Source organism: Primulina eburnea, chromosome 13, assembly GCF_022965805.1.
Source record: "Primulina eburnea isolate SZY01 chromosome 13, ASM2296580v1, whole genome shotgun sequence".
NCBI lineage: Eukaryota > Viridiplantae > Streptophyta > Magnoliopsida > Lamiales > Gesneriaceae > Primulina > Primulina eburnea.
In genome coordinates this window covers 30,541,430-30,567,048 of record NC_133113.1, presented here as the reverse complement: position 1 = coordinate 30,567,048, position 25,619 = coordinate 30,541,430, and the positions used below count along the sequence as shown (strand labels likewise).

The 25,619-nt window shown below is 34.5% G+C and overlaps 2 protein-coding genes and 1 pseudogene across 11 annotated transcripts in view; 2 read left to right on the top strand and 1 right to left on the bottom strand.

Moving 5' to 3' along the window:
• Positions 1-517: 517 nt before the first annotated feature.
• Positions 518-11,707, bottom strand: LOC140808760 (PHD finger-containing protein 6). 10 transcript variants are annotated; one of them, XM_073166000.1, is made up of 14 exons: positions 11,581-11,648; positions 10,223-10,308; positions 9,520-10,021; positions 8,164-9,111; positions 7,826-8,057; positions 7,073-7,738; positions 5,673-5,723; positions 4,412-4,497; positions 3,800-4,221; positions 3,239-3,409; positions 2,260-2,377; positions 1,901-2,131; positions 1,676-1,797; positions 518-939 (listed from the first exon to the last, which is right to left on the bottom strand). In XM_073166000.1, the coding sequence occupies exons 7-14, from the start codon at positions 5,673-5,675 to the stop codon at positions 521-523; spliced, it is 1,572 nt and encodes a 523-aa protein (XP_073022101.1). In that variant the 5' UTR covers positions 5,676-5,723; positions 7,073-7,738; positions 7,826-8,057; positions 8,164-9,111; positions 9,520-10,021; positions 10,223-10,308; positions 11,581-11,648; the 3' UTR covers positions 518-520. The 10 variants fall into 10 exon arrangements, 9 of the variants coding, with proteins under 9 accessions (XP_073022101.1, XP_073022102.1, XP_073022098.1 ...); XM_073166001.1 differs by having other exon boundaries at positions 7,826-7,941; positions 8,941-9,111; XM_073165997.1 differs by having other exon boundaries at positions 7,073-8,057.
• A 1,768-nt stretch (positions 11,708-13,475) lies between these two features.
• Positions 13,476-16,013, top strand: LOC140808761 (uncharacterized; annotated as a pseudogene).
• Positions 16,014-16,577: 564 nt separating this feature from the next.
• LOC140808998 (DExH-box ATP-dependent RNA helicase DExH14) overlaps positions 16,578-25,619 on the top strand; it is a 40,770-nt gene continuing 31,728 nt past the window's right edge. The window contains exons 1-12 of the mRNA XM_073166428.1: positions 16,578-16,824; positions 16,931-16,992; positions 17,292-17,466; positions 18,390-18,834; positions 18,936-19,001; positions 20,215-20,319; positions 20,427-20,726; positions 21,380-21,496; positions 21,587-21,646; positions 22,913-22,984; positions 23,053-23,169; positions 23,300-23,461. Of these exons, the coding sequence (XP_073022529.1) occupies positions 16,718-16,824; positions 16,931-16,992; positions 17,292-17,466; positions 18,390-18,834; positions 18,936-19,001; positions 20,215-20,319; positions 20,427-20,726; positions 21,380-21,496; positions 21,587-21,646; positions 22,913-22,984; positions 23,053-23,169; positions 23,300-23,461 (1,788 nt within the window). The 5' untranslated portion in view covers positions 16,578-16,717. The remainder of the gene's footprint in view (positions 16,825-16,930; positions 16,993-17,291; positions 17,467-18,389; positions 18,835-18,935; positions 19,002-20,214; positions 20,320-20,426; positions 20,727-21,379; positions 21,497-21,586; positions 21,647-22,912; positions 22,985-23,052; positions 23,170-23,299; positions 23,462-25,619) is intronic.

Sequence of the window (25,619 nt, the reverse complement as noted above, 5' to 3'; positions counted from 1 at the left end):
GTGTCTTTTTTTTGTTTCTCATTTTTCAAACTTTTCTTAATGTATGTCACAACATACTAAAATATTGTTATTATCAATTTGTTAATAAATATTGTGCTTTTAGTTTCTTAATAATCAATTATTTTTGCAAATTAATTTTTCCTAGCCCCACTCCCCAAATATTATCACACTTTCATATGTTGTAACTTGTACCCACTCTTGCATATATATTTTCTTGCGAATTAAAATTGAATTAAAATATGAAAAGTATTTTATTATAACTATATTAATTTAACTTGTAACGATACACAGCTATATGCATCAAAGCAAGTTGGTTCGATGTTGACCAACATGCTAATGTTTCAAGAACAAGATTTTTGTTTTTACATTCCTGTATCTGTATTTCCTTGTAGTTCTATTGGACGAATACTAGATTAGGAGAACTACTAGATTAACGCAGTAGTTTACGAGCCTAGGATCTACTCTAAACCTTAAAAATCAAATTTGACCTTCACAAGAAGAGAATAAAATAAAGCTGGTCTCAACTATTCCTCCCAACACCAATGCAGGTATTGTTGTCAATAGTTGTGTCCCGAACTCTACCGTTATATTCCTCCTCGAATCCCGGAGGAATGTCGTCAGGTGGCCCTATCTTGACATCTGACGAAAGTACTCTGGCCACAGAACTCAAAAGTCTTGAACCAGAATCTATCTTTGAGCCGAATCCAGGCAAGGGACTGGCAGTTGAGTGGTTGTCTTCGCAACTCTTACAATCCTTTCCAGGATGGTCTTTTTGTACAGCAACATCCAATCTTCCTACGTTCACCCCACCAATCATGTCGATTTCCATGTCTACCTCCTCACTACAGTCTCCCTCATTCATGTCAACTACACGTCGTACCGTGGTATCTCGTTTCAGATGGTGAAATACTCCCCATAGGAAGTACTTTCCTTTCCAATCTGTATGCAAATCCAAGAAGGCAAAATTATCAGATGATTTTTGAGTTTACAAATTTTTCAGTGTCCGAGCCTTGTATCATTCAATGTTTGAACAACAATCCATCATTCTTGACTAAGCTCCGTTTTCTTTTACAAGAAAACCAAATTTGAAATAATATCCTATGATAGAACAGAATGAATGCAACACGATATCTATAAATTAAGAGCGAAGGGTTCAGAAAAAATACTCTCGAGTTCAAAATATTGAATTCTATACTTGCCTCAACTGTTGAGACTAAAAACACCATAAGATACTTCATAGCTAAAAAATAAATCTTTCATAGCTAAAAAAAAAAAATCTGTCCTGGCAAAAATAAGCAAAAGCGATTAAAAAATAAAGGTTCATATGTTGCTCCAAGTTCGACTAAGTCGTTACAAAAACAACAATCAAGCATTTATCTCACTAAGTGGGGCCGTTATATGGATCCTCAATCCAGTAGTAAATTACCATCTATATTTAAATAAACTTTATCATGTTTTATTGTTGCTAACCAAGTTTTCATTGGTCTCCCACTATCCCCCATCAATGTGCTTATTTGTCAAGGTCTTGAACCGCCTAACTTACTAAGACTTTGGTGTTTGTAAGTAACAAATCATAACAAACAGCAAGACGCAAAATCCAGAGGAGGGAGTAGACTAAAGAAGACAGATATGAAAAGTCATATAAAACAAAGACATCTACACCGGCAAGAATTACATTGACAATTCATGGGCAGAAGAGCTGATGTAAAAACCACAAGCTCAACATCATCAATCTTTTTCCTCAAAGCCAATTCTTTCAGACTAAGGGACTCCAGCAAGGAACTATAGTTCACAGCTCTGCAAATTAAAGAAAAAATAGTTTATTACTGTATTAGAGTGCAGAATGTTGAAGAAGAGAACGGGGGTTGCTGTAGCACATGAACTCAATTAAAAGGCAAACCTCCCTCCGTCGCGGGGAAAAAAATAGAGTCCAATATCACGGCTATCTGGACGATATTCCCGAAATAAGTTGATCCAAATTTTTTTGTACGGCACCAATTCAAAGTGAAGTGCTTCAGGCATTATCTTTGAAAAGTCGTGAATCTTTCTTCGAACTTGTGAAGGAGGATGAGCCTGAATGATGTCATTCAGACCTCCATCTTCAAGATACTCACATATATTGAATCTCCCCCTAAGTACAAGACAATAAAAAATGAAAACTAAAAAATACCCTCTTGTTTGCAAGAAACTGCATAAAATTGCATTGAAGCATTGAAAAGGAAATATAATAGCATGTTTAACAAAAAGCAGAAAACTTACATCCACAAAGCATCCATAGCAGGAGCAGTAGAACATTTTTCAGAATTATGCAAGAGATTGCTACATACAATCTCAAAACAATTATTACTTTTCTCAACAGCAGAGGAACCCCTACCACCTAGAAAATAAGTTTTCTTTTGAGTACATAATGCAAGTCAAAACACAATTCAAACTAAAATCAGAAGTTTGGGATACAAATTCTGGATAATCACTTCAATTCTGAAAAAGGGGTGGCATCATTGAAGGTTGTGTCCTTGTTTAATTTTCAATACTTCACAGATTTATATTTATCCTTCAAGCATGTATAACAGGTATTTGTATCCTCTCTTATATGTGCATAACATTTCTAACGAATATTGCTGTATATTGCATTGCTTAGTTTTTAGATGTGTTCATTATTATGTTGAAAAATGCATTAGAATGTGTTTTTAGACTTCAGATGCTTGTTATCTAAGAAAATTTCGCATACATTACAGTCGGGCTTTAAGTTTGTGTTGGGTAAATTCGTACTTCAAATGTGATAGTTGATACAAACTTAATCAGCCCATAAACAAAGACAAATGTATTTATAATTTTTGTTAAAAATGGTGAACATGTAGATAATCTTTTATAAAAAAAAGTAATTTATAGAAAACAAACAAAAAGAATCAGTTCGAAAACAGATATATAATATATAAAAAAAGAGGTTAAAAACCCAAAGGGTATATTGGTCTTTTTAGTTTACCATCACATTCACAATATACTTCATGTTCAATCATTTACACCAACCAACTAAATAATTATCACATTCTACTCTTCCTCGTAGCATCACCACACAGATAAAAAATAATAATGCTTTATTGTCAACTAAAAATACTAAAACAAATTCACTTAAAAAATGATTAAATTAATAAAGAACCAGTTAATCCAATGGCATTGAAATTAAGTACTGCATCACAAATTAAACATAATTTAAAAAGTTAATAATCGGAGCTCTTGCCTGAGATGGTGGTAACTCGTGGCAGGCCTGGTGATGATGGAGTTGCATCCTTCTTCACCATGCTTTTTACCTTTCTTTGAGGCAACATAGGTTCTGAAGATTGCTCCTTCTGTATATGCTTTTTTGCAGGTGCTTGAGAAGGCTGGGGACTTTTAATTGGTTTTTGCGCTTCTATTGAATCACACAGAAGATAAGTAAAAATCAGCTTAAAGAGATGACCAAGAAAGATTTTACATATAATACTTTACATAATTCTGTTATGCTTTTATGAAATTATTAATAATTTTCCAGCCTAATGCAACAAAGCACATCACATGTCAACACATTTAAAATATAATTTTGTTTAGATTTCTATATTTTTTTCCTTTATTTGAAAAAGCAGAAGAAAAGGCACCTTCCATTAAACTGTCCCCTCGAGCATATCCCCATAAAAGTCTTGAAGTATAATGTTTTTTGCTTCATGAGTGAATAAAAAGCAAAGCCAATGACATCACTGGTATGCTTAACTTTAACTTTTGATGGAAAAAACAACCTGACCGAGAAACGGATACAAAAATATACCTTGAGTTGTTTTTACACGGGGGGTGGTGGATCCAGAGCGGGCAGCCGAAGATGTCCATCTCACATCAAATGCAGAATTTTTCCGCGAGAAGCGAGACTTTTCTTCACTGATCGGAGGTCGTGAGGTGTTTGATTGGAATGTGACCTTCGAACGGGATGAAAAATCAACTGCTCCTGATGAGAGCTTGATCACATCATTGATAGAGATGTATTTAGTCTTCCTGGTTGCAACCTTCTTTTCCCTGTTAAAGGCAGCCTGTTTGGATTCATTTGGTAATTTCCTGATTTTTGGAGGCTGCGCAGCACCCTTACGAACTTCTGCACAGTTGGCTAGTTGTGAAAAGGTTGGTTTAGAGCTCTGCTCACAATCTTCACAAAGCCAATCATCAGGATACTCTAAGAAACGAGCTCTCATGCAATACCTATTATCACAATGAAAAACAGACGCCTTGTCAGAAATAAACGAACCATACAATCGAATTCCACCAGAAAAACACACTTCAAACATATCTTTTGAGACCATGACGACCCTTAACAACACACAGATATGCAAATCAGACAATGTGGTAGAGAGAAACAAAAGGTCGGACGGATACGAAAGGAAAATCTTACATATGCTGAAGACTTGCTTTACACTGAGAGCAAGTAACTAGTGCATCAGGAACACCGATAGAACCACAGATCTCACAACATTCTTCCTGCAAATGCAAAAATTTGGCATTATTTCTTGCAAAAGATTATATTTGAGGAAAGTTGAAAAAAAAACATTTCACTATTTTTCAGTAACAAGCAAAAGCTTACAGAATGCATCAATCGACAAACTTGAAGACATAAATAATAAAATTCTGCATCCAAACAAAAGATTATTTAGATGCTGCATTCTTACAATTTCGGACACAGTCACACAAGGTTTCCATCTTTCATATCCCTTTTCAGAATTAAGATGGTGAAGGTAATGATAGCCAAGTTGGAATCTAGCTTATAGTTATCTCTAAGTAGATATCTCTGGACTGGTTTGCTCATTGAAATTCTTGAATAAAAAAATACCAAGTTATTTCCTTTTCAACTATTTTAGATGCTAGAATGTTTTCACCGATTCAAAATCAAGAGAAGATTATCACGTAACTCTATTATTATATACAAGAGTTCATTGCGGTATTGATTTGGCGCTCTGAACTAATTTTCAGTCCTTGGAGGTAAATGAGTAAATCTATTTTTAGTACTGTATGCACACGGTTCATACAATTTCTCACCAGAATTAGATACTAGAGAAATAAAAGGACTGTAAAAAATGGCCATTGTAACCAAAATAATCTGATGCACACATGCAATTCATAAACTAGTTCAACCACATGCACGAAGTGGTGCCAAGTTAAGGCCCACAACTGGCTGTTTGAGAGATTAGACTATTTTGGACAAAACGCCACACAGCAGTCCACTCTTAAGAAAATTATATCCACATCAAATAACTTCAACACCAACATCAACATCAACATCAACAGACCAGCCCCCACTGTACTATGACCCATTTCGACCAAAAAAACAAACATGAAAAAGAATTTTATTATAACCCTCAAATATTGAAAATAATGTGATTCATAAAGTAGCAATTATTTCACTAAAAAAAAAGGACAACTTCCGAAAAGGTCAAAGACTATATAGAGAACCCGTTTAACCAGTTTGTCATTAACACAAAAAAAAAAAAAACACCAAATCAATCTTGTCCCCAAGGTTCAAATATTTAGAATAAAAAGAGTAATAAAAGAACAAAGACTCACCAAGCACCATAGCTAGTAGCGATACTTATAAAGCCAAATAAAAAAAAAACCCGTGGAAAAATCAAACGGAGAGGAACAGCTGAGGGTTTTCTTACCATGTTGTGGGCCTGCGATGTTGGCGCTTGATGCCGTCTCCTCGCTCTTCACTATTAAAATAATAATAATGCTTGTTGATTGAGCTTTCTTTAAAAAAAAAAACTAACAATTAAATAAAGAAAGAAAATGACGCAAAAACCCTCGCTGTTTGTGCAGAGTATGTCACACAAAGGAACATTTATGCTTCGGGCTGATCTCCCGTCACCCATTACATCAAATTTTTATTTTAATATAATTTCTATATCATATATATTTTTATTCACAATAACTATTTTATTTTATCATATATCTATTTATTTATTTATCAACATATTTGCATATTTTTATAGGTTTTAATTTATTTTGTTTAGGTAGTTAGCTCAATCATTTAATTGAACATCTATACCTTCTGTTATTTTGGCAATCAATAGTTTTCATTTTTTTAGCTTATTAATAGTTTAAAATCATATAGAATTTTATATAATAATATTATTATACTAAGTTATGAATAATTAATAAGAGTGGGTCTCACATAGTGGGTCTCATGTGAGACCGTCTCACGGATCTTAATCTATGAGACGAGTCAACCCTACCCATATTCACAATAAAAAGTAATACTCTTAGCATAAAAAGTAATACTTTTCATGGATGACCCAAATAAAGATATCCGTCTCACAAATACGAACCGTGAGACCGTCCTACACAAGATTTTGTCAATTAATAAATACCTTCGAACAGAATACCGTAAATCTCAAGAGATTTAGAGGCTCGGTGCAGAATAAATCCAACCAGTTCTTTAAAAACATATCATTTAAAAAATCAATTAATAGAATAAAGACGAGAATTTCTATCATGTAACATCATGCAACATATTCTAACGATAAGCATCGATTTTTTAAGATCAACGCTGCTCTGGCTTTTAGTTTGATCCATATTTTTTTGGTCATCTTCAAAATATCTGGTGTTTTCGAGCCGAAAAGCATGACAAAGTTGGCGGCGACGGTTCAAGTTTGCGATCAACAAAAGTTTTTAGGGTTAAAGACATGAAAGACGCGATATGAAAACAAGAAAATACAAGATTGATTGCATTGAATTGGCGTTACGCTCTAATTTTTAATAATATAACATTTGAAATGCTTAACTGATATGTTAGGTTAAGTTAGATAAAGTATTTAATGGAAGGAAGGTTATTTGTGTGAAAATCTTACAATGGGGAGTAAAAGAAAAGGCAAAGGATAAGAGACCGATGTTTAGAAAGGGTTAAATATGAAAAATAATCCGAATTCGGCTGGGTTTTTAATTATATAAATATATTTAAATTTAATTTATTTTAATTACTTGAGATGATGACGGAAAGAGCTGAAATTGATAAGCTGCTTTTAAAAATTTGTGTGAAAAACCACGCCATCTGCTTGCTTACCTACTGTGGTACCCTTTCTTGCTTCTCATGGCTGCAGGCTCGGTGTTGGTGTTTATTGTGCTCCTCTTGGCCATGGCTGAGGAGCATTCAAGTAAGCTCTTTCTTGCCCCACTCGCTGAATCGTTATCACCTTCGTCATCCTCCATTGCCACTTTGTCTAACCTTCAACAATCTCACCTCCAACATTTAAATTTTCACCACATGATCCACAAATACATCAATAAAAGCGTCCAACTCAAAATACACATCATCAGTTACCTTACCTTCACATCAACATTTTCACCTTCGACATTTAAGTTTTGATCCTCTTGCACCTTCCCACCAACACCATCACAATTTTTATCCAGGTTCACCTTCTGCCCTCCATCATCAACATTTTGATCCATGTCCATTTCCTTCTTTTCACTCTTGCTACAATCAAGTTCAGCTGAATTTTTATCTTTCAACAAACTCAATCCATTCTCTGATCTTCTCATACGCGACATCATTTCAGTCTCATTCATCAACGTATTAACCAGACAAAAACAGATTAAATTTTAAAAACAAGACGATTACTTAACATATTATAAATGCAAAATTTATTGAACTTTTTCAATTACCGGGGAACTATAATCATTGTCAGCAACAAGTTTTTTCTCTCGTCGAAAATGGTCTTATCCAAACAATCTTTTCACAAAAAAGAATAATTGTTAGTTTCTCCCCTGACACTAACACAAAACAAATTTTAAAATAACTAATTTAAAGTGTTATAACCTTATCGACTGCAATAACGATTCGGCTGCTTTCGCTTTCAAAGGGAATTTGCTATCTTCCCACTTGAACATCCTTGGGAAACAACATATGGAACGAGCTTTCCCAAGCATAGGCACCTGTTGAGATGGATTTGAGATCTTGAACCGAACTCCCGGGCAAGGGGCCGAGCCAAGAGCATGGTCGGTGGAGAAGGTAGTAGGAATGTGTGTGAAGGAAGGAGAAATTCTCATATCTAGATAAGGAAATAATTTTGGATTAATATGGATACAAATTCAAATGGAAAAAAAATTTATCTCATGATCTTGGATCACCCATCAAGGTTTGCTGGTTTGCCTTACTTTCTACTTCATTCAGGGTGCTAGCATTCTTATTTGCATTGAGTTCCTCTCATATTTTCGTGAATACTATTCGACTTGAGCATCAGGGATCACACAGGAAAACTAACCCACTTTTACTAGTGTTTTGTTCGTGTTTGTAGGAGTTCGAGACAACAATTTGCAGGGAACTCTTGCCTGGGAAAGTGACATGTACTACCTCAATTTTTCGAGTATCATCAATTGTGTTGACAAAGTGTCTCTAGACTTCAAATGCTAGATATCTAAGAACTTTCACACACATTAAAGTCGGGCTTTTTGTTTGTGCTGGGGAATATCCGTACTTTCAAACGAGATGGTTGATACAACTTAATCAGCCCATAAACGAATACTAACATATTTATGTCTATATTTTTTAAAAATGACGAACATGTAGATAATCTTTTATAAAAAAAACAATTTATAAACAACAAACAAAGAGAATCGATTCGAAAAAAGAAATATAATTTAAAGAAAAGGTTAAAAACCGGAAGGGTATATTGGTTTTTTACTTTGCGATTAAAATACAATTCGTGTTCAATCATCACACCAATCAACTAAATATTTGACACATTTCACTCTTCCTCTTAGCATCACCACACAGATGAAAAGATAATATTGTTTTATTGTCAACCATAAAGACTAAATCAAATCCACATAAAATGATGAAATTAATAATAGACAATCATTCCAATGGAATTGAAATTAAGTATTGTACACGAATTAAGCATAATATAAAAATTGAATCATCAAAGCTCTTGCCTGAGGCGGTGAGAACTCATGGCAGGCCTGGTGATGACGCAGTTGCATCCTTCTTCATCATGCTTTTCACCTTTCTTTGAGGCAATATAGGTTCTGCAGGTTGCTCCTTCTGAATATGTATTTTTGCAAGAGCTTGAGAAGGCTGGCGGCTTTTAATTGGTCTTTGCACTTCTATTGAAATCACAAAGGAGATAAGTACATAAATTAAATCCTCAAATATGAAAAATTAGCTGAACGAGATGACCAAAAAGATTTTAAATATAATAATTAACATAATTCTGTAATGTTAATATGAGATTCCTAATAATTTTCCAGCCAAATGCAACAAAGCACGTCACATGTCAACACATTTAAATTTTTTGTTTAGATTTCCCTATTTTCTTCCTTCAATTAAAAAAGCAAAAGAAAAGGCACCTTCCATCAAACTGTACTCTCTAGCATATCCCCATAGAAATCTAGGGTATAATGTTTTTACTTCATGGAGTAAAGAAAAAGCAAAGCCAACAACAGCACTGGTACGCTTAAGTTTAACTTTTGATTGAAAAAATCACCTGGCCAAGAAAAGGATAAAATATATACCTTGAGTTGGACTTACACAGGGGGCGGACCTAGAGTCGACAGGTGAAGATGTCCATCTTACATCAAATGCAGAATTTTTCCGCGAGAAGCAAGATTTTTCTTCCCTGGTCGGAAGTTGTGAGGTTCTTGATTGACATATGACTTTTGAACGGGATGAAAATCAATTGCTCCTGATCGGAGCTTGATCACATCATTGATAGAGATGTATTCAGTCTTCCTGGTCGCAACCTTCTTTTTCCAGGTAAAGGGCCCCCGTTTTGATTCATTTAGTAATTTCTTGATTTTTGACGGCCGCGCTGCACCCTTACACACTTCAGTACAGTTGGCTAGTTGTGAAAAAGTTGGTTTAGAGCTCGGCTCACAGTTGGCTGGTTGTGAAAAAGTTGGTTTAAAGCTCGGCTCACAGTTGGCTGGTTGTGAAAAAGTTGGTTTAGAGGTCGGCTCACATTCTTCACAACACCAATCATCAGGATACTCCATGAAACGAGCTCTCATGCAATACCTATTATCACAATGGAAAACAGATGCATTGACAAAAATAACGAACCACAAAATGACAAAATTAATTTCCACCGGAAAAACATACACTTCAAACATATCATTTAAGACCATGAAGATAATGACCCTTAACAACATATAGATATGCAAAGCAAACAATGTGGTAAAGAGAAACAAAAAGTCAGATACAAAAGGAAAATCTTACATATGCTGAAGACTTGCTTTACATTGAGAGCAAGTAACTAGTGCATCAGGAACACCAACGGAACCACAGATATCACAACATTCTTCCTGCAAATGCAAAAATTTGGAATAATTTCTTACTAAAGATTATATCTGAGGTTAAAAAAAAACATTTCCCTATTTTTTGGCATAATAAGCGAAAGGCTATAGAATGCATCATATCACAAACATGAGGAGATAAATGATAGATCATAACATAGCCGCATCGGAATAAAAGAAAATTTAGATACTGCATTCTTACAATTTAGGACAAAAGGTTTATATCTTTCATATCCCGTCTTTGAGAATTAATATGATGAAGGTAATGATAGCCAAATTGGCATATGGAATCTAGCTTATAGTTATGTATGATGAAGATAATGATAGTCAAGTTGGCATATGGAATCTAGCTTATGGTTATGTCTAAGCAGATAACTCTGGACTAGTTTGCTAATTGAGATTCCTGAATCTAAAATACCAAGTCATCTCCTTTTCAACTATTTAAATAACAGAAAGCCTCATTAGAGGCTAGAATGTTTTCACCAATTCAAAATCAAGAGAAGATTATCAAGTAAATCTATTTATATACAAGAGTTCATCGCCGTGTGGATTTTTTGGGTGCTTTGAACTAGTTTTCAGTCCTTGGAGGTGAATCTCTTTCTGGTACTGTTTTCAAACGGTTCACACGATTTTGCATCAGAATTAGACAGAAGAGAAACAAAAGTACTGTAAAAATTGGTCATTGAGACCAAAATAATACGATACATACATGCAATTCTTAAACTAGTTCAACCAAATGCATGAACTGGTGCCAAATCAAGGTCCACAACTGGCTATTTGAGAGATTGACTGTATTGGACAAAACACTACACGCAGCCGACTCTTATGAAAATTATATCCACATCAAAACACTTCACTTTCGACTCGAGATCAGCACGACCCCGAACTAACACCCATTTTTACCAAAAAAAACTATTAAACGTGGAAAAAAAGATATTACAATATAGAATACAAATCTTGAAAATAATGTGATTCATAAAGCAGTAATTATGTCACTGAAAAATGAGCGAACTTGGTTTTCATGAAATATAAGCAGTTAATTTTTTTTATTTTCGGAGTCTCTCTCTCTCGCTCTCTCTCATTTGCTAGCACCAACAACTTCACAAATACAGTGAAACGTCTAAGAACCCCCAATAATATATAGAGAACCCATTTAACAAGTTTGCCATTAACATCGAAAAACCCAAATTCGTAGCTAGTAACGAGACTTGAGCCTAATAAAATAATAATAATAACCCACAGAAAAAGCAAACGGAGAGGAACAGATGAGGGTTTTCTCACCATGTAGTGGGTCTGCAATGGTGGAAGCTAAGATGGGTGGCGTTGCTTTTCCTCAGAATATGCGGGCTGCCGGCCCAACGCTTCACTATTATTATTACTAGTACAACTACGCACGTGTTGCGTGCTTGTACAATATGTTTTTATAATTTATTTGATTTATATTTAAATGAGGATCAAAATATTTTTATAAGAAATAATGAGTGGCTACATTATAATTTTGATATATGAACTAAAAAATAAATTAAAAAAGAATAAAAAAGACCCAAGCAAAAATTGAACCTACAACCTCATGATTAAGAAACATAGGCTTTATCCACTAAACTACATGTGACTTGTTTTATTTTTTAACACTTTATTAATATATATAGAGAGTGGGGTGAAGGGCATTTTAGGTATTTTTAAAAACAGACCAAGGAAGTTACTCTAACCTACTCAGCTTTAATAAATAGTAAGAGATTATTATTATTATTATTATTATTATTATTATTTTATTACATAAACAGAATACATAAATAAAATGAAACGGCCATGTTACGTCCAACATCAATAATTGGTATCGATATTACAAACAAAAAAATGTTGCAGAGATTTTTCTTCAGCGAAGAGTGTGTACTGGACAAAGAGACATTTGTGCTTCTGCTCTCTTTTGTCCGGAGGAAGAAATCTACTGCATTTTGTGTTCTAGAAAATGTTACATTTTTCTCGTACAAGTTTAGCTTGTAAAATTTATTAAAAATTAAACGTACTAAAATAAAATACAATTTATCATTGATTAAACATTATATTCATCTTTTAAAAAAATAATCGACGATATTTTGTATCTCAAGTACAATAAATGATTAAAAAAATATTGATGTTTTTCAATTAAAAAATAGATGAATCAAATGTTATGTCTGTGATTTATTCTATTATTTCCATGCATAATATTTAGTACATTTACTTTTAAATAATGTTCGCAAATGAGATTAGTTTGAACAAAATGTAAAATGATTTGAAATATCAATATAACATAAGATTCCATTCCGTCACCAGTACAACAAAATTTCATTTACCGGAAATTTAATTTTATAATAAATTATTCTAATTTTTAATCAGATATTTTTTTATTTATCGTAACTCTATTATTTTATCAGATATCTATTTATTTATCAACATATTTACATATTTGTATGGGTTTAATAATTGATAGTTGGCTCAATTAAGTAATACATAATGTTAAATAATAAACACAAATAAATTATTAAATGGAGAGTGTTATATACACTTCTTAAATTTTTAATCACACTTCAACTTACTTTTTTTAATCTAATTAATTGTAAAAATTACCCCACATAAATGCTAACTAATTTTCAAAAGGCACCATAAGTTATTTTAAGCAAATACCACTGTAATAATTACATTTTAAGATGGATCACTATTTGTAAGGCATATAATGATGAGAGCAGTTTAAGTTGATCTTATGTTTAATTTGATATATAAATCAATAATTTTTTAAAAATTATTCATTAATTTATTTGAACATGCTAAATATATCGAAGTTTTTTTAAAAAATATTTATGTTTTACATATTATAATTCATTGTTTTTGTTATTTTGATTTTTGGCATTAAAATTTAGTGCAATAACGAATTAATTCTACAAGTTGTTATAAATTTGATTATATTTTATTTAATTGAAAAATGGAAGAACTTTTTATATATTTATACAAGTTAAAATAATGATATTTATTTTTTGGGGAATTTGTGTTGGATTAATAAAAGTTTGAACACTCGAATATTTTTATGTATTTAAAAAAAAAATAGGAGACGTGCATCAATTTTTATTTATTTTTTAATAAGACTTGAAACTTTCATAAGAATACAAAATTGCTAAGTTAGCTTTTAATAAGTTTTTATTTATGTTATATAGTTTGAAAAACCCTGCTATCTGCTTACGTAACTCGGGGAGTACCCTGCTAGCGTGCTTGCTCTCTTCAAACAATCCCAGCTCCGTTTGTTGTTCCTTCCTTTTTCTCATGGCTGCAGGTTTGGTGTTTATTGTGCTCCTTTCGGCCATGGCTGCAGGACCTTCAAGTAAGATCTCTCGGATTCTAATTGAGTGTTCGATTCTTCTTCTTCTTCTTCTTCTTCAAATCTACTCTAGTGTTGTTCCACCATTTAGCTTATTTGGTTACGAAACAAAAATAACTTTGATACAAAGATTTTTATTTCCATTTTCCACACGTACGTACAGAAACAAATACTGGCTAACAAGCTAATAAAGCTCCTCCAAATCTTGATTATTAAGGCATGAGTACAGATTACAGATTCATTGCATCTCTTTCAGATTGCATTGTTAGCAAACTAAACCTCGAAATCCGATCATCAACTTTCGTGGATCTTTTTTCCACTTCTAGACATTTTTAGAACCACCCAACAAAACAATAATACGTTAATAATCAACAGCAGCTACAATTTGTAGGTGGCAGTTGGTGCAGTTTGCAAGGATGGGATAAGTGACGCAACTTTGCAAAAGACACTGGACTACGCATGTGGAGCCGGAGCGGATTGCAACCCTACCCATCAAAATGGATCCTGTTTCAAACCCAACACCGTCAAAGCTCACTGCAGTTATGCTGTTAATAGTTATTTCCAAAAAAATCGGCAGGAACCCGCCGCCTGTAATTTCACCGGCACCGCCAATGTCGTCTCTTCGGATCCTAGTTAGTACTCTTCAATCCCCGACTGCCCCCACGCCATCTAATTTCTTTCGTATATATTTTTTATCCACCATTTGCCGTATACATGTCTGGAGAATAAAATTTGTTTTTCATTACATAGTAATTTTAAATTTTTGGTGGTTACAGGTGCAGGTGTATGTTCTTATCCTGCCAGGTATTTATTTTACTGCTTCAATATATATATAATTTTGATTTGTTGTACAATTTTATTAAGCGACTCTAATATAATATATGTTACGTAACATATCAAGATGGTAAAATATCACTTCTGTGATAGTTATAATGACGATTAAGTGTTGGTGAACAACATATAAAAATCACATACTTATGTGTAAAATACAAATTTTTTACTGTTAAAAGTGTTGGTGGCATCTTGTGAATAGGACACTTCAGTATTCTCCTCTACTTTTGTCTCGTTTTCTCGTCACGGGCTTGAGAGGTCAAAATTACCCTCCATATTTTGAAATCTTTATATGCTTACACACCATTCGATCCCAATTATTCTCAAATAAAAATGCTTAATTCTCGGATAAAGAGCAAAGATATTGGAATTTGAAAGGAGTGTGCAAAGCTTTAGCTTTGACACAATTTAATGTTGGTAGGAATAAATTATGACTAGAGTAAGAAAACATCAAAGGCCGTTTTTTTAAAAAAATTTGTGGTAACAAAAGATAACATAAGATATTACAAAAACTTTTTACACTTTCCGTAAAGTGGCCAACACATTTTTGTTCCTTTTGCTACTTTATTTTCTTCCTTTTTTTGCTTTAGGGTATTTCATTGCACCCCATGTCAAAAAAAGTTTCGGTAGATATTTCAACATTTAATGGCCATTAATAATTGTACCTGTCCTTGTGACTGACCACATAATTGAGATTGTGAAGTGGTATATTTTATGTCCGCCATATTTCCGTTTAAGTGGGTGAATTATGAATGTGATATTTTTATAAAACTATATTTTATGTCCGCCATATAATTTGATCGATCATTTTTATAGAAGTAGGAAAAATATTTTCTAATGTCCGAAAACTCTAACCCGACTAGGCGAGAACATCATGGCTAAAGCTCAGTCTGAATGCTTAATTAATATGAATCAGTCGTTTGCATCTAACAGCTGATCTCATTATGGTCTAGCTAGCCCCTTGCTGAACTTGCCTCTGAACTTGACTAGCTATGTCCCAAATGCTGAAACCTTGCCTTTTTTGACTAGGCATTTCTTCTTTTTCATGCGAGATGATATGCTTATATTACGCTTATAATACTTGTGACTCACGTTTGTTGTTGATTTTCTAGTTCCGTCTCCACCACCCCAGTAACTACCGTAAGCGGCACTCCAGCCACCACCACAACAAATGGCGGCTCGCCGCTTATAACGACTCCTTCGGGGATATTAGGAGGGCCAAACAACGGCTTAGGGCCATCAGGAATGAACAACGACATCAGCCAAGGAGGAATTCGACTACCCCAAAGATTCATCTTTTGGTTCTCTTTATTGCTTGCATTTGCAGGACTTTTTTGGAGCAGTTTTTGTAAATGGTGGTTGATTTTCATATCATATCAGACATAACAATGGATTTTGCACGTGTTTTTTTATCATAATATCAACGGATGTTTCGAAGCGCATATAGTGTAAGCGTTTTGGCTTTTGATTACTTTTGATTTCGACCTGGTATAACCTCTTCTGAAATCGAAAGTGGAAAAAACCAAGGCTTCGGAGATAAGTCATTTCTATTTCTATAAATATGATACTATAATCGCAATATAGATTCAACATTTACTTGTATTATTTCGTAGCTATACAAATGTATATTGAAATTATCTAAAAAATATTTATGGAAATTTTCGTATTGGAGATTTGAGCCACTAATCACTATAGGACCCGGAAGGCATTGTGTTACACTCAGCGACAGAGGCGAGGGTGGATGGGTGCGACCACATCCCTCAGTCATAAAATACTAGTGAGCTAGCTTAAACGGTTAGACGTTCTAACCAGCTTACGACGCTTATTCTCCGCATAGATCACATAGCATCTAGGCACCGATATGATGTCCGATTAGCACTAGAGAATTTGAACTTATAAAATTCATTTACCATTTGTTCATAATTTTCAAGTGTACGAAGACATTTGCATTATCATAAACAGCGGTAAAATGATGACATCTCAGTTATCAACGAACATCAAAATCCATTTTTATTACCTGCATTAGTATTAGTACATATATAATTTATATATATACTTATTACTTAATTATATTTTTAATAATTAATCATCCAAGATTTGTCCGTTCCGTGACCGAAACCCATAAGTTTCTCATTGTCTTTTGCCATCATAAAATCTTTTGCTCTAACCTTCAGGGTGGAACACAACGCCTTGATTGCACCTTGATATCGCGTCGATTCGCACTTCTTGACAGAGAAAATGTTGGTCGATCTCCCGCGCTTAACCAATTCACTTCGACTGCCTTTTGATGTTGATCAAGCTTATCTCAATCGAAAATCCGTTCTGAGAAGCCTCAAGAACTCTAGGTTTGTCAATATACACTTTAATTCTCTTCTTATGTTTTATTTTCCAACTTCTGGGATCGTTGGTTATGCTTCTGGAGTGACATTTGATTTCTCTTTGATGCACTAGTTCCGCGGCTTTGCATGGAGAGTGGGAGCTTGCTCGTAAGATTGTGTATCGATGGGACGAAGGTAAGGTCTCACTCTGCACACTCACTGAGCGAATTTCGTATTATATTTTTGCGCATCAAGCGTGTAGGTGACGGTATGAATACTTTAATATGCGATTTATAACTGATCCTATTTCATTGTGGATTGTTACCATATTTCGTAATCGCTACTCTCTTTGGAATGTGACAAGTTTGGTGAAGAGTTTGGGGAATATAGGAATATTTTTTTCTTAATTTTGAAATTTTGATTTGATTATATGGCGACGATGATATTATATTTTATGTGGCTGTGTTACATACTTACATGTTATATGTCTGCAGCATCTGCTGAAGTACGACAAGCATACAAACAATATATTGCTGCAGTCGTTGAGTTGATGGGCGGTGAGGTGGTGTCAGAGGAATTTCATGAAGTGGCATTGTATATTTATCATCTATTTAAAGTCACCTCTGACAACAAAGATGGTGGGAGCTGCGAGAGTTTTTCTGATAAAAAGTAAGGATTTTGATTTTGTAATTATTTATGGGGAAGTTTGTATAGTTATGGTTTTTTCGTGGTTATATAAGTCGAATAGCTCAGAAGTTGTATATTGCTCATGGTTTTTGAAACTTTACCCATTGACTACTTTAGATTTTAGATAGTGTTTGGGTTATAAGCATAAGCATGTGAATGATCCTTTGTTGCACAGTAAATAATAACTTGGATGGCCAAAAAGATCAAGAGTGTCTGGAGTGGTGAATTAGTTGCTTGCTATTGAACTTCAAGTTGATGAGATAGAGAAAACTTGGTTTGGATTGTCAATAATTGGGGGAAACTTTGTTTTCATTTTACATTCGTCGTGTTTTTTGTTTTTTAAGAGTAGCTGTGCATTAATGATCTGGCATCTAAGCATTTTTTTTAATATTATTGAGACACAAATAGCTTGACTAGCTTCTTTGCTCTTACTGAGTAACTGTTCTTGTTCAAGTGAGATTTCATACTTTGGGTCCACTTTGTTGTCTATGAACTGCGGCGTTGACCATATGTTGCATCTACATCGTGCATTAAAATGTTTCATACAATGTTGCCAATTCGTTAGCCGTTCCAACAAAAATATAAGTTTCAATGCCATGAGAATGTAAGTATACTATTTCAGGCAGAAGTAGTAGGGTTGAGAGAGAGAGAGAATTGCGTCAACAGGGAAGAGCTTGATACTTCCATTTAAGAATTGTTAATGGTGCCATCGAGTGGCTTTCTTATTGAATCTTTCAGTCTTGTAAATATTTTGACATCCATATGACCCCCCGTATTCGATGTATGTCTATCAAAACTAGTTACATGGTTAACTGATTGCCAATGGTACACAATTTATGGTTTTGTTGGTAATTAGTTTATATATTTTTCTCAGACTATTTTCTTGTGTGCTTTTCATGATTCAGGTTTGAATTGGAAAATTTTTTTGGCCACGCTGTTCCGGATGCAAATTTACAAAAAGTTGCATCCCTGGTAGATAGACTTTCTGGTTCACAGAAGAATGAGCAGAAGACCATGAATATTCCAGAATCGACGAGTGTAGGTGACAAGGAGTTGGAATTTGGTGCAGACCTTGCTTTCCAACCTCCTGCCCGGTTTCTAGTTGATTTTGCCTTGGAGCGTGGAGAAATCACAGTGGATGAAACTTGCACGTCTTTTTCTCAACCTGAGGGATGGTCTGATTATGGTGGTTCAGAAAGCCTCCGTCCCGTTAATGAAGGTAACTTTGATCTAGAATGGTTGCGGGATGCATGTGACAAAATTGTTAGTGAAAGCACTTCACATTTCCCTCAAGATGAACTGGCAATGACCATTTGCCAGGTTCTTGACTCAGAGAAACCAGGTGATGAGGTACCTTGATGATATTGGTAGCGCTTATGTGCATTGATTGTACTTTTTTGAGCAAGTTTCAGAATGACCATGTTCTTACTTCATCATGATTTAAAATGAAGATAGCTGGTGATTTACTGGATCTTGTTGGTGATGGCTCATTTGAAATTGTTCAAGACCTTATCATGGTATTGACATCCTTACTTCAATCTTATGTATTGTATTAGTTTAGCTGATCGAGCATGCTCTGCTTCACATTTTGGTTAATTACTATTTTAAGAGGTAAAAAACGGGTTGTTCATGTATTATCGAATATTTTTCTGTCAATTAGACTTGATATTTCCTTCAAGATGATGTTTCCGACCATGAACGTCACATCCGATGTATCATGGCGATCATGGAGCCATATGTTCCATTCTTTTTTTTTTATAGGAAACGTATATTTATTAATAATAAAGGACAGAGGATTACAGCAGTGGACTAGTAGTCCACTATGTTAACTACACTCAACACACTAACAGCACTGTAGGAAAAAACGAAAACGAAGAGAATAATCTAGCAATACACAAGTTCCCAATGTCTCATTAAGTCAAAGAAGGAGGCATTCGTAAAGTCTTTGTGATTTCCAAGCCACGATGCTATGCTGATCTTGATTTTCTCCCAACATTTGTCTGAATTCTCCTCATTGTCTTCAAAGATTCGTCGGTTTCTTTCCAACCATACCGTCCAACAAATGCATTGAGCCACTGTTTGCCAAAATATTCTTCCTCTGTACCCTTTTGGCTGTCCCAAATCCATAATGAGCAGCTGTTTCATTGACTTTGGAGTGACCCACACTAGTCTCAGTTCTTGCAAAGCTCTAGCCCACAGAATCATTGTAAATGGGCATTGAATGAGCATATGATCTTGCGTCTCTGATTCGTTTCTGCATAGAACACACCAACTAGGATTCAACTTGGTCCCCGGACATCTTTTTTGAAGCATCTCCGAGGTAGGTAGCTTACCCAGAGCGGCTGACCAAGAGAAAAATTTGATTTTGCTAGGGACTGGAATTTTCCAAATAGAATGGAAAAGATGGAAAGGTGGAAAAAGATCATCTGGAAAGAAGGATGCATAGAAAGAACTGACTGAAAAACACCCTGACGAATCCCCGCTCCACTTAATGAAATCATCTACCCCTTCAACTAATGTGACCGAGGCCAAAACATCTAAAAACTCCGACAACTGATCAATCTCAGTGTCCCTAACCTCCCTTCTGAAGTGAAAATCCCATGAAAGATTTGTGTTGAAACTATCAAAAAGAACAAAGTAGGAAATAGTTAAGTTATGAGCTGAATTCATGAAACGTGTTTGGGAAAATAGTCATCTCTTTAACCCTGTGAACTTTTCCTTCTATCTCAGCATAGAAAAGAACTTGTTGATAGTATTCATCGTGGACTTATTGTACTCAAATCCGACAAATCAACCTCAAGCATGCAACCACGGATGCCTAGTTACGCTACTCAGGTAACAAAGTTAAATTCTGTTTGTTTTGGTATGCTTAAAGCTTCTCGTGTTTATTAACAGTGGAGTGCTGAATATGACACCTGAAAACCTATTTTTCATGTTTACAGGTAACTGTGCAAACAGAGTCCGAACGACAAATTGATAAACTTCGTCGCAAGGAGGACAAAAAGAATAGGCGCGGGACTGATCATGGGATGGAGAATGATTTTTCTTCTCTGACATTTAGTTCCCTACTTCAAGCAAGTGAGAAGAAAAATCTTTTTGATGATCTTGTGGGATACAGTGATGGGCCTCAGCTTGCTGCGACTGCCCTTCCTCAGGGCACGACGAGAAAGCATTATAAGGGATATGAAGAAGTCACTATTCCTGCCACGCCTACTGCACCGATGAAACCTGGGGAGAAGCTGGTATGTGTAGATCTTAGTGTTCTGGTTAAAATCAACATTTGAAGGAGTGATAAGTGCTGTAGGGATTACACTTGAAAAGCAGACAGTTTTTCGTACGTGTTTTGGCATACCTTTTGGATCAAATTGGCACTGTTCTGTGCTTAATTTCTATACTGTACATAATATTGTAAGAGTCGGGGTGATTTGCACTGACTTTATTTATTAATATCAGGTTGAAGACAAAATTAATTTGCATCTGATAAGTGAGACAACTCTAATTTGGCATGTTAATAAGCCAAAGATAATATTCTTACACGCATTCTTGCATTAAGATCTAAGGCCTTAGTTGGGCACAATGAACAGTTAAATAGAAACCCCTTGCATTTGGATTATGGTAATCCAATTGATTACAAAATTAACTCATAGCCTTAATACCATCAATGACTTTTTTAAGTTCTCTGATTGCTGTGATGTCTTGTGGATCGCTCATCCACTAACTTTGTAATCTTGATTACTATTATAATAAATCGTAGTTTTCGATCAAAAAAAAAATTGTACAGTGCATTATTACCTTTTTTTAGTTTTCATTCCCCAAGAATCGCGGCTCAATTTGTGATTTAGGTTGTCACTTTTGGAAGTTTCATTTCATCTTACAACTTTTGTTTACTGGACAGATTGAAATAAAAGAGTTAGATGATTTTGCACAAGCTGCTTTCCATGGGTACAAATCTTTGAATCGCATCCAGAGCAGAATATACCAAAAAGCTTTCTTCAGTAATGAAAATATACTGGTGAAACTTTTTCCATGTGGTGTTGCTTAATGGTAGCTATTCCAGGAAATAAACCTTTACCATCGCCGATATTGTTTGTTTTTCTTACAGGTCTGTGCTCCAACTGGAGCTGGGAAAACCAATATAGCCATGATATCTATTTTGCATGAGGTGTGCCGCCCCTTTCTTTCTTTCTTTGATATGATAGATTGCTGTTTTTATATCTGGTATTTCATTTGCGCTGATTTGGAGCAAGAAAACTGGGCGATGAGACTGTTGAGCAAATACTTCAGTGCTGATTGTACCCTTGATGCAGGAGACTCATGTTAGAGGAAAAATCAAGTGACGTTTAAAAATTAAATTAATAAATTGCCGTAGACCATGAGAGACTGTTGAGCAAATACTTCAATGCTGATTGTACCCTTGATGCAGGAGACTCATGTTAGAGGAAAAATCAAGTGACGTTTAAAAATTAAATTAATAAATTGCCGTAGACCATGATTTTAGCCTTTTAGGGTAATTATCAATGAGAAAATTGAAGAATGAAATACTTCTATTGTATAAACTGACAAGTGACTACTAGTCTTCTTTAACCGGATAAAAACTCTAACTTTTCATGATGTATTTAAAATACAAGCATCTAAAGTTGGTATAAAAAATAATTCATGCACCCTTATAACTCAAATTGATCAACATTCCCTTTTAGCGACAAAGTACTCTACTTCAGAGTTAAGAGATTGACAAGTAATATAAAGTAACTCTTCAAATGGCATGTATCAACTTAAAGGTATTTTTTTTAATCAAAACTTCAATATCTTGCATTAGTTTTAGTCTCTCAACATCACAAAATTGTTGCATGAGAATAAAACATGTAGGCAATGAAATGTTTAATAAAGTCTAATAGATTTCACATTTTGCTAATGATGTAAAGGTCAATGCTTCTTTTATGCAAGTACATTTCTTGTTCTCGCATTATTATAAACAATATCATTTGCTTTCTTCTAGCCTGTTAACACAATCAGTTTGTCAACGAGACCTTTACCTTAAGCAAGCATCTTCCATTTGGCAAATAAACCATTTTACATTAGTTATTCCATGTACCGTTCATAGAAGCCAAAAGAAGTTGCAGATCAGAAAGGCCACATCTTCCATTTGACAAACAAACCATTCTACGTTATTTTCTTTAAAAATTATAAAGGAATTAAATTCCTTTTTAGGTTGTTTGGTCGAAATCCGTGGACTTAATATGGCATCAGAAAGTTGACATCTACTTAAATTAATCATCTTTTTATTCTAATTAACCAATGTAATTTTTCTCCTTTGTTTTACAAATATATTTGGATGGTTAGTGCAATGGAGGTGCTTGCTTGATGTTATTCATGATGATAAGTTTTCTACTAACGCTATTTTCATTAATCTCACCTATCATTTTGATAGATAGGGCAGCACTTAAGAGATGGCTATTTGCACAAGGATGAATTTAAGATCGTTTATGTTGCTCCCATGAAGGTAAAATTCCGTAATTATCGACCATATTGTTTTTACAATAACTGAAGATCATGTATATGATTTTTTAGGCATTAGCTGCAGAGGTTACATCAGCGTTCAGCCATCGCTTGTCTCCACTAAATATAACCGTGAGAGAACTTACTGGTGACATGCAACTTTCTAAAAATGAACTTGAAGAAACTCAGGTGATTTGTTGTTCATATGACCGTCAGTTTTGATTCTTGGTACTTTTGTCATTTGTTATGTTTTGCTTATAGAATTTGTGCATTATATACACCTTTAACTTTTCTTAGTGTTCTTTTATGTGTGATTCAGATGATTGTGACAACACCTGAAAAATGGGATGTTATCACTCGTAAAAGTAGTGATATGTCTCTATCTATGCTGGTAAAGCTCCTAATCATTGATGAAGTACACCTTTTGAATGATGATAGGGGTCCTGTAATAGAGGCGTTAGTAGCTCGCACTCTTCGTCAGGTATATCATACTTTATATTAGTTGGATTTCGCTCATATTTCTTTCTTTATATTATGTTACTCGGTTTTTAAGATTTTATACATGCTGTAATTTTATGCACTTTCTATGAATTTATTCCTTCAAGCTAATAAATGGAAAACATGGGTGCCTGTCAAGTTGAAAATTCTTCATATTCTTAGAAACACCCTACGTCCTTTAGAATGCTACAATGGTGAATGCTTGTAGTTTTTTGCTTACGTAATAGGATTCAAACCTAGCTCTAATCAAATAAGTTTTGATAATGTATGTTATGTTTTCGGTGTTTTTGTTGAAATATTTCTTCGAAATGTATTTCAGAAGTTGAATTTGAAACCATGATGCAAGTTTGTTGTGGTTTCCGGTGGATCATTGTCTGGGATAGTGGTCTCATCAAGTAAGAGAGTACTGGATGAAAGAATGTCTCATCATGTGTGCTTGCCTTTTCGATAGTTATTATGTAAAAAAACAACTTTTCTATAGTGTTTGGAATATTTTGAAATTTGATAATAAATTGCATTTGGCTAGTGGTATGGCTGTGTGACGCCATGAAATACAATTTAGTGTTCGTTTTAGGAGTGGTTAAAAGGTATATTAAAAATAATGAGGCGGTTGCTCTCATGGAAATCTTTGTGAATTTTCTATTGGTGGTATCATTCGTGATCATTTAGGGAATCCCATTTAGTATTTCAGGATTCCATTTGCATAGGTCCCAACCTCTAGGGGTGAGCATTAGGTCAGTTCGGTTACCGACTGAACCAAATTTTAATTAACTGAGCCATTTTTTTTTCATAACCGAACCAAGCAATTTATTTACCCAAACCGATCAAAACCTAATCGAAAAAAATAGTTTACCGAATTAACCATCAATGATTATTGGTTAAGCCATGATCCGATCCTATCAATATCATCTTTTTTCAAAGCAATAACACAAACAAATTAAACTTCTGAAATAGCTTTGAATTTATGCATTTACAAGCCGAATTAATAAATCATGAACAAATACTCTTACTTATTCTGTTTTATTATTCTCACTTATGTCAAATTATAAACCCTCAATCACCAACAAAAATCTGCCTTGACCCTTGAAAAATATGTCCCAAAAGATACGAAAACCAGCAAATTAAACAAGTTTGAATGGAGCCCTTATCTCAAGGATTCATATGGTATGATTATTTCGACCACAAAGTGATGAAGATTTGACGTCTCCAAGCACAACTAAACATATATTTCCACTGGTGACAGATCGCTGTTGGCGATAGAGATCAACAAAAGATGACCGATGAGTAAATGATGGCGATGAGCGAACAAGAGTGAGAGATGGGCTGTTGGCAACAGAGATGAACGAGGAACAGATACAAGATGGGCTGTTGGCTGATGGATTTTAAGGTTAAAATCATATACTACTCAAATATGAATATATAAAAATAATAATATTACTTAAAATATCAGTTAATCAATTATTTAAAAATGAAAACCGAAACCGAACCGAATTGACCCTTTGACCGATTTTTTTGAAAATAAAAACCGAATTTCCGGTTCGGTTTGATCGGTTAATTCAGTTTAATCAAAATTTTACTCACCCCTACTAACCTCTGATGGCGATTATGATTGGATTTGAACTTTTCGAGCAATATCGTTGCTTCTCTTTTTACCTCGAGTCAGATTTGCTCGTCTCACTAACCACCATCAAATCTGATCACACAGCCCAGGAGTTAAATCACATTTTGAACAGAATTCGTTCCATTTTTCTGGTATTTCCAGTCACCTTACCCACATCTATCTAGAAGGTAGCCATGTTGTGGGTGCTCTAGCGAACGCGACTTCCGAAGAAAGTTGGTTTCAAGTTTCAACAATTCTCAAAAGATAGGCTTCTGAGTAGCATCAAAGCTCTTTGCAAGATGGATCGAATAGGATGACGATATTTATGTATCCTCCTCTAGGGTCACTTAATGAGTTTTGAATATTTTCTTTTCGTGCACCGCGAATCCCAGTGGACTAATGTATTTCAGTTGCCGGGAAATATTGGCTTAGCCTCCCTCCTTTTCATGTGGTTTTTAGTGTTAAATTAAAATGGTCTCGTTTTAAAAAAAGTTCCTTTCATGAGTAATTTAATTTCAGGCGGATACTGGGAGTTCTTGCT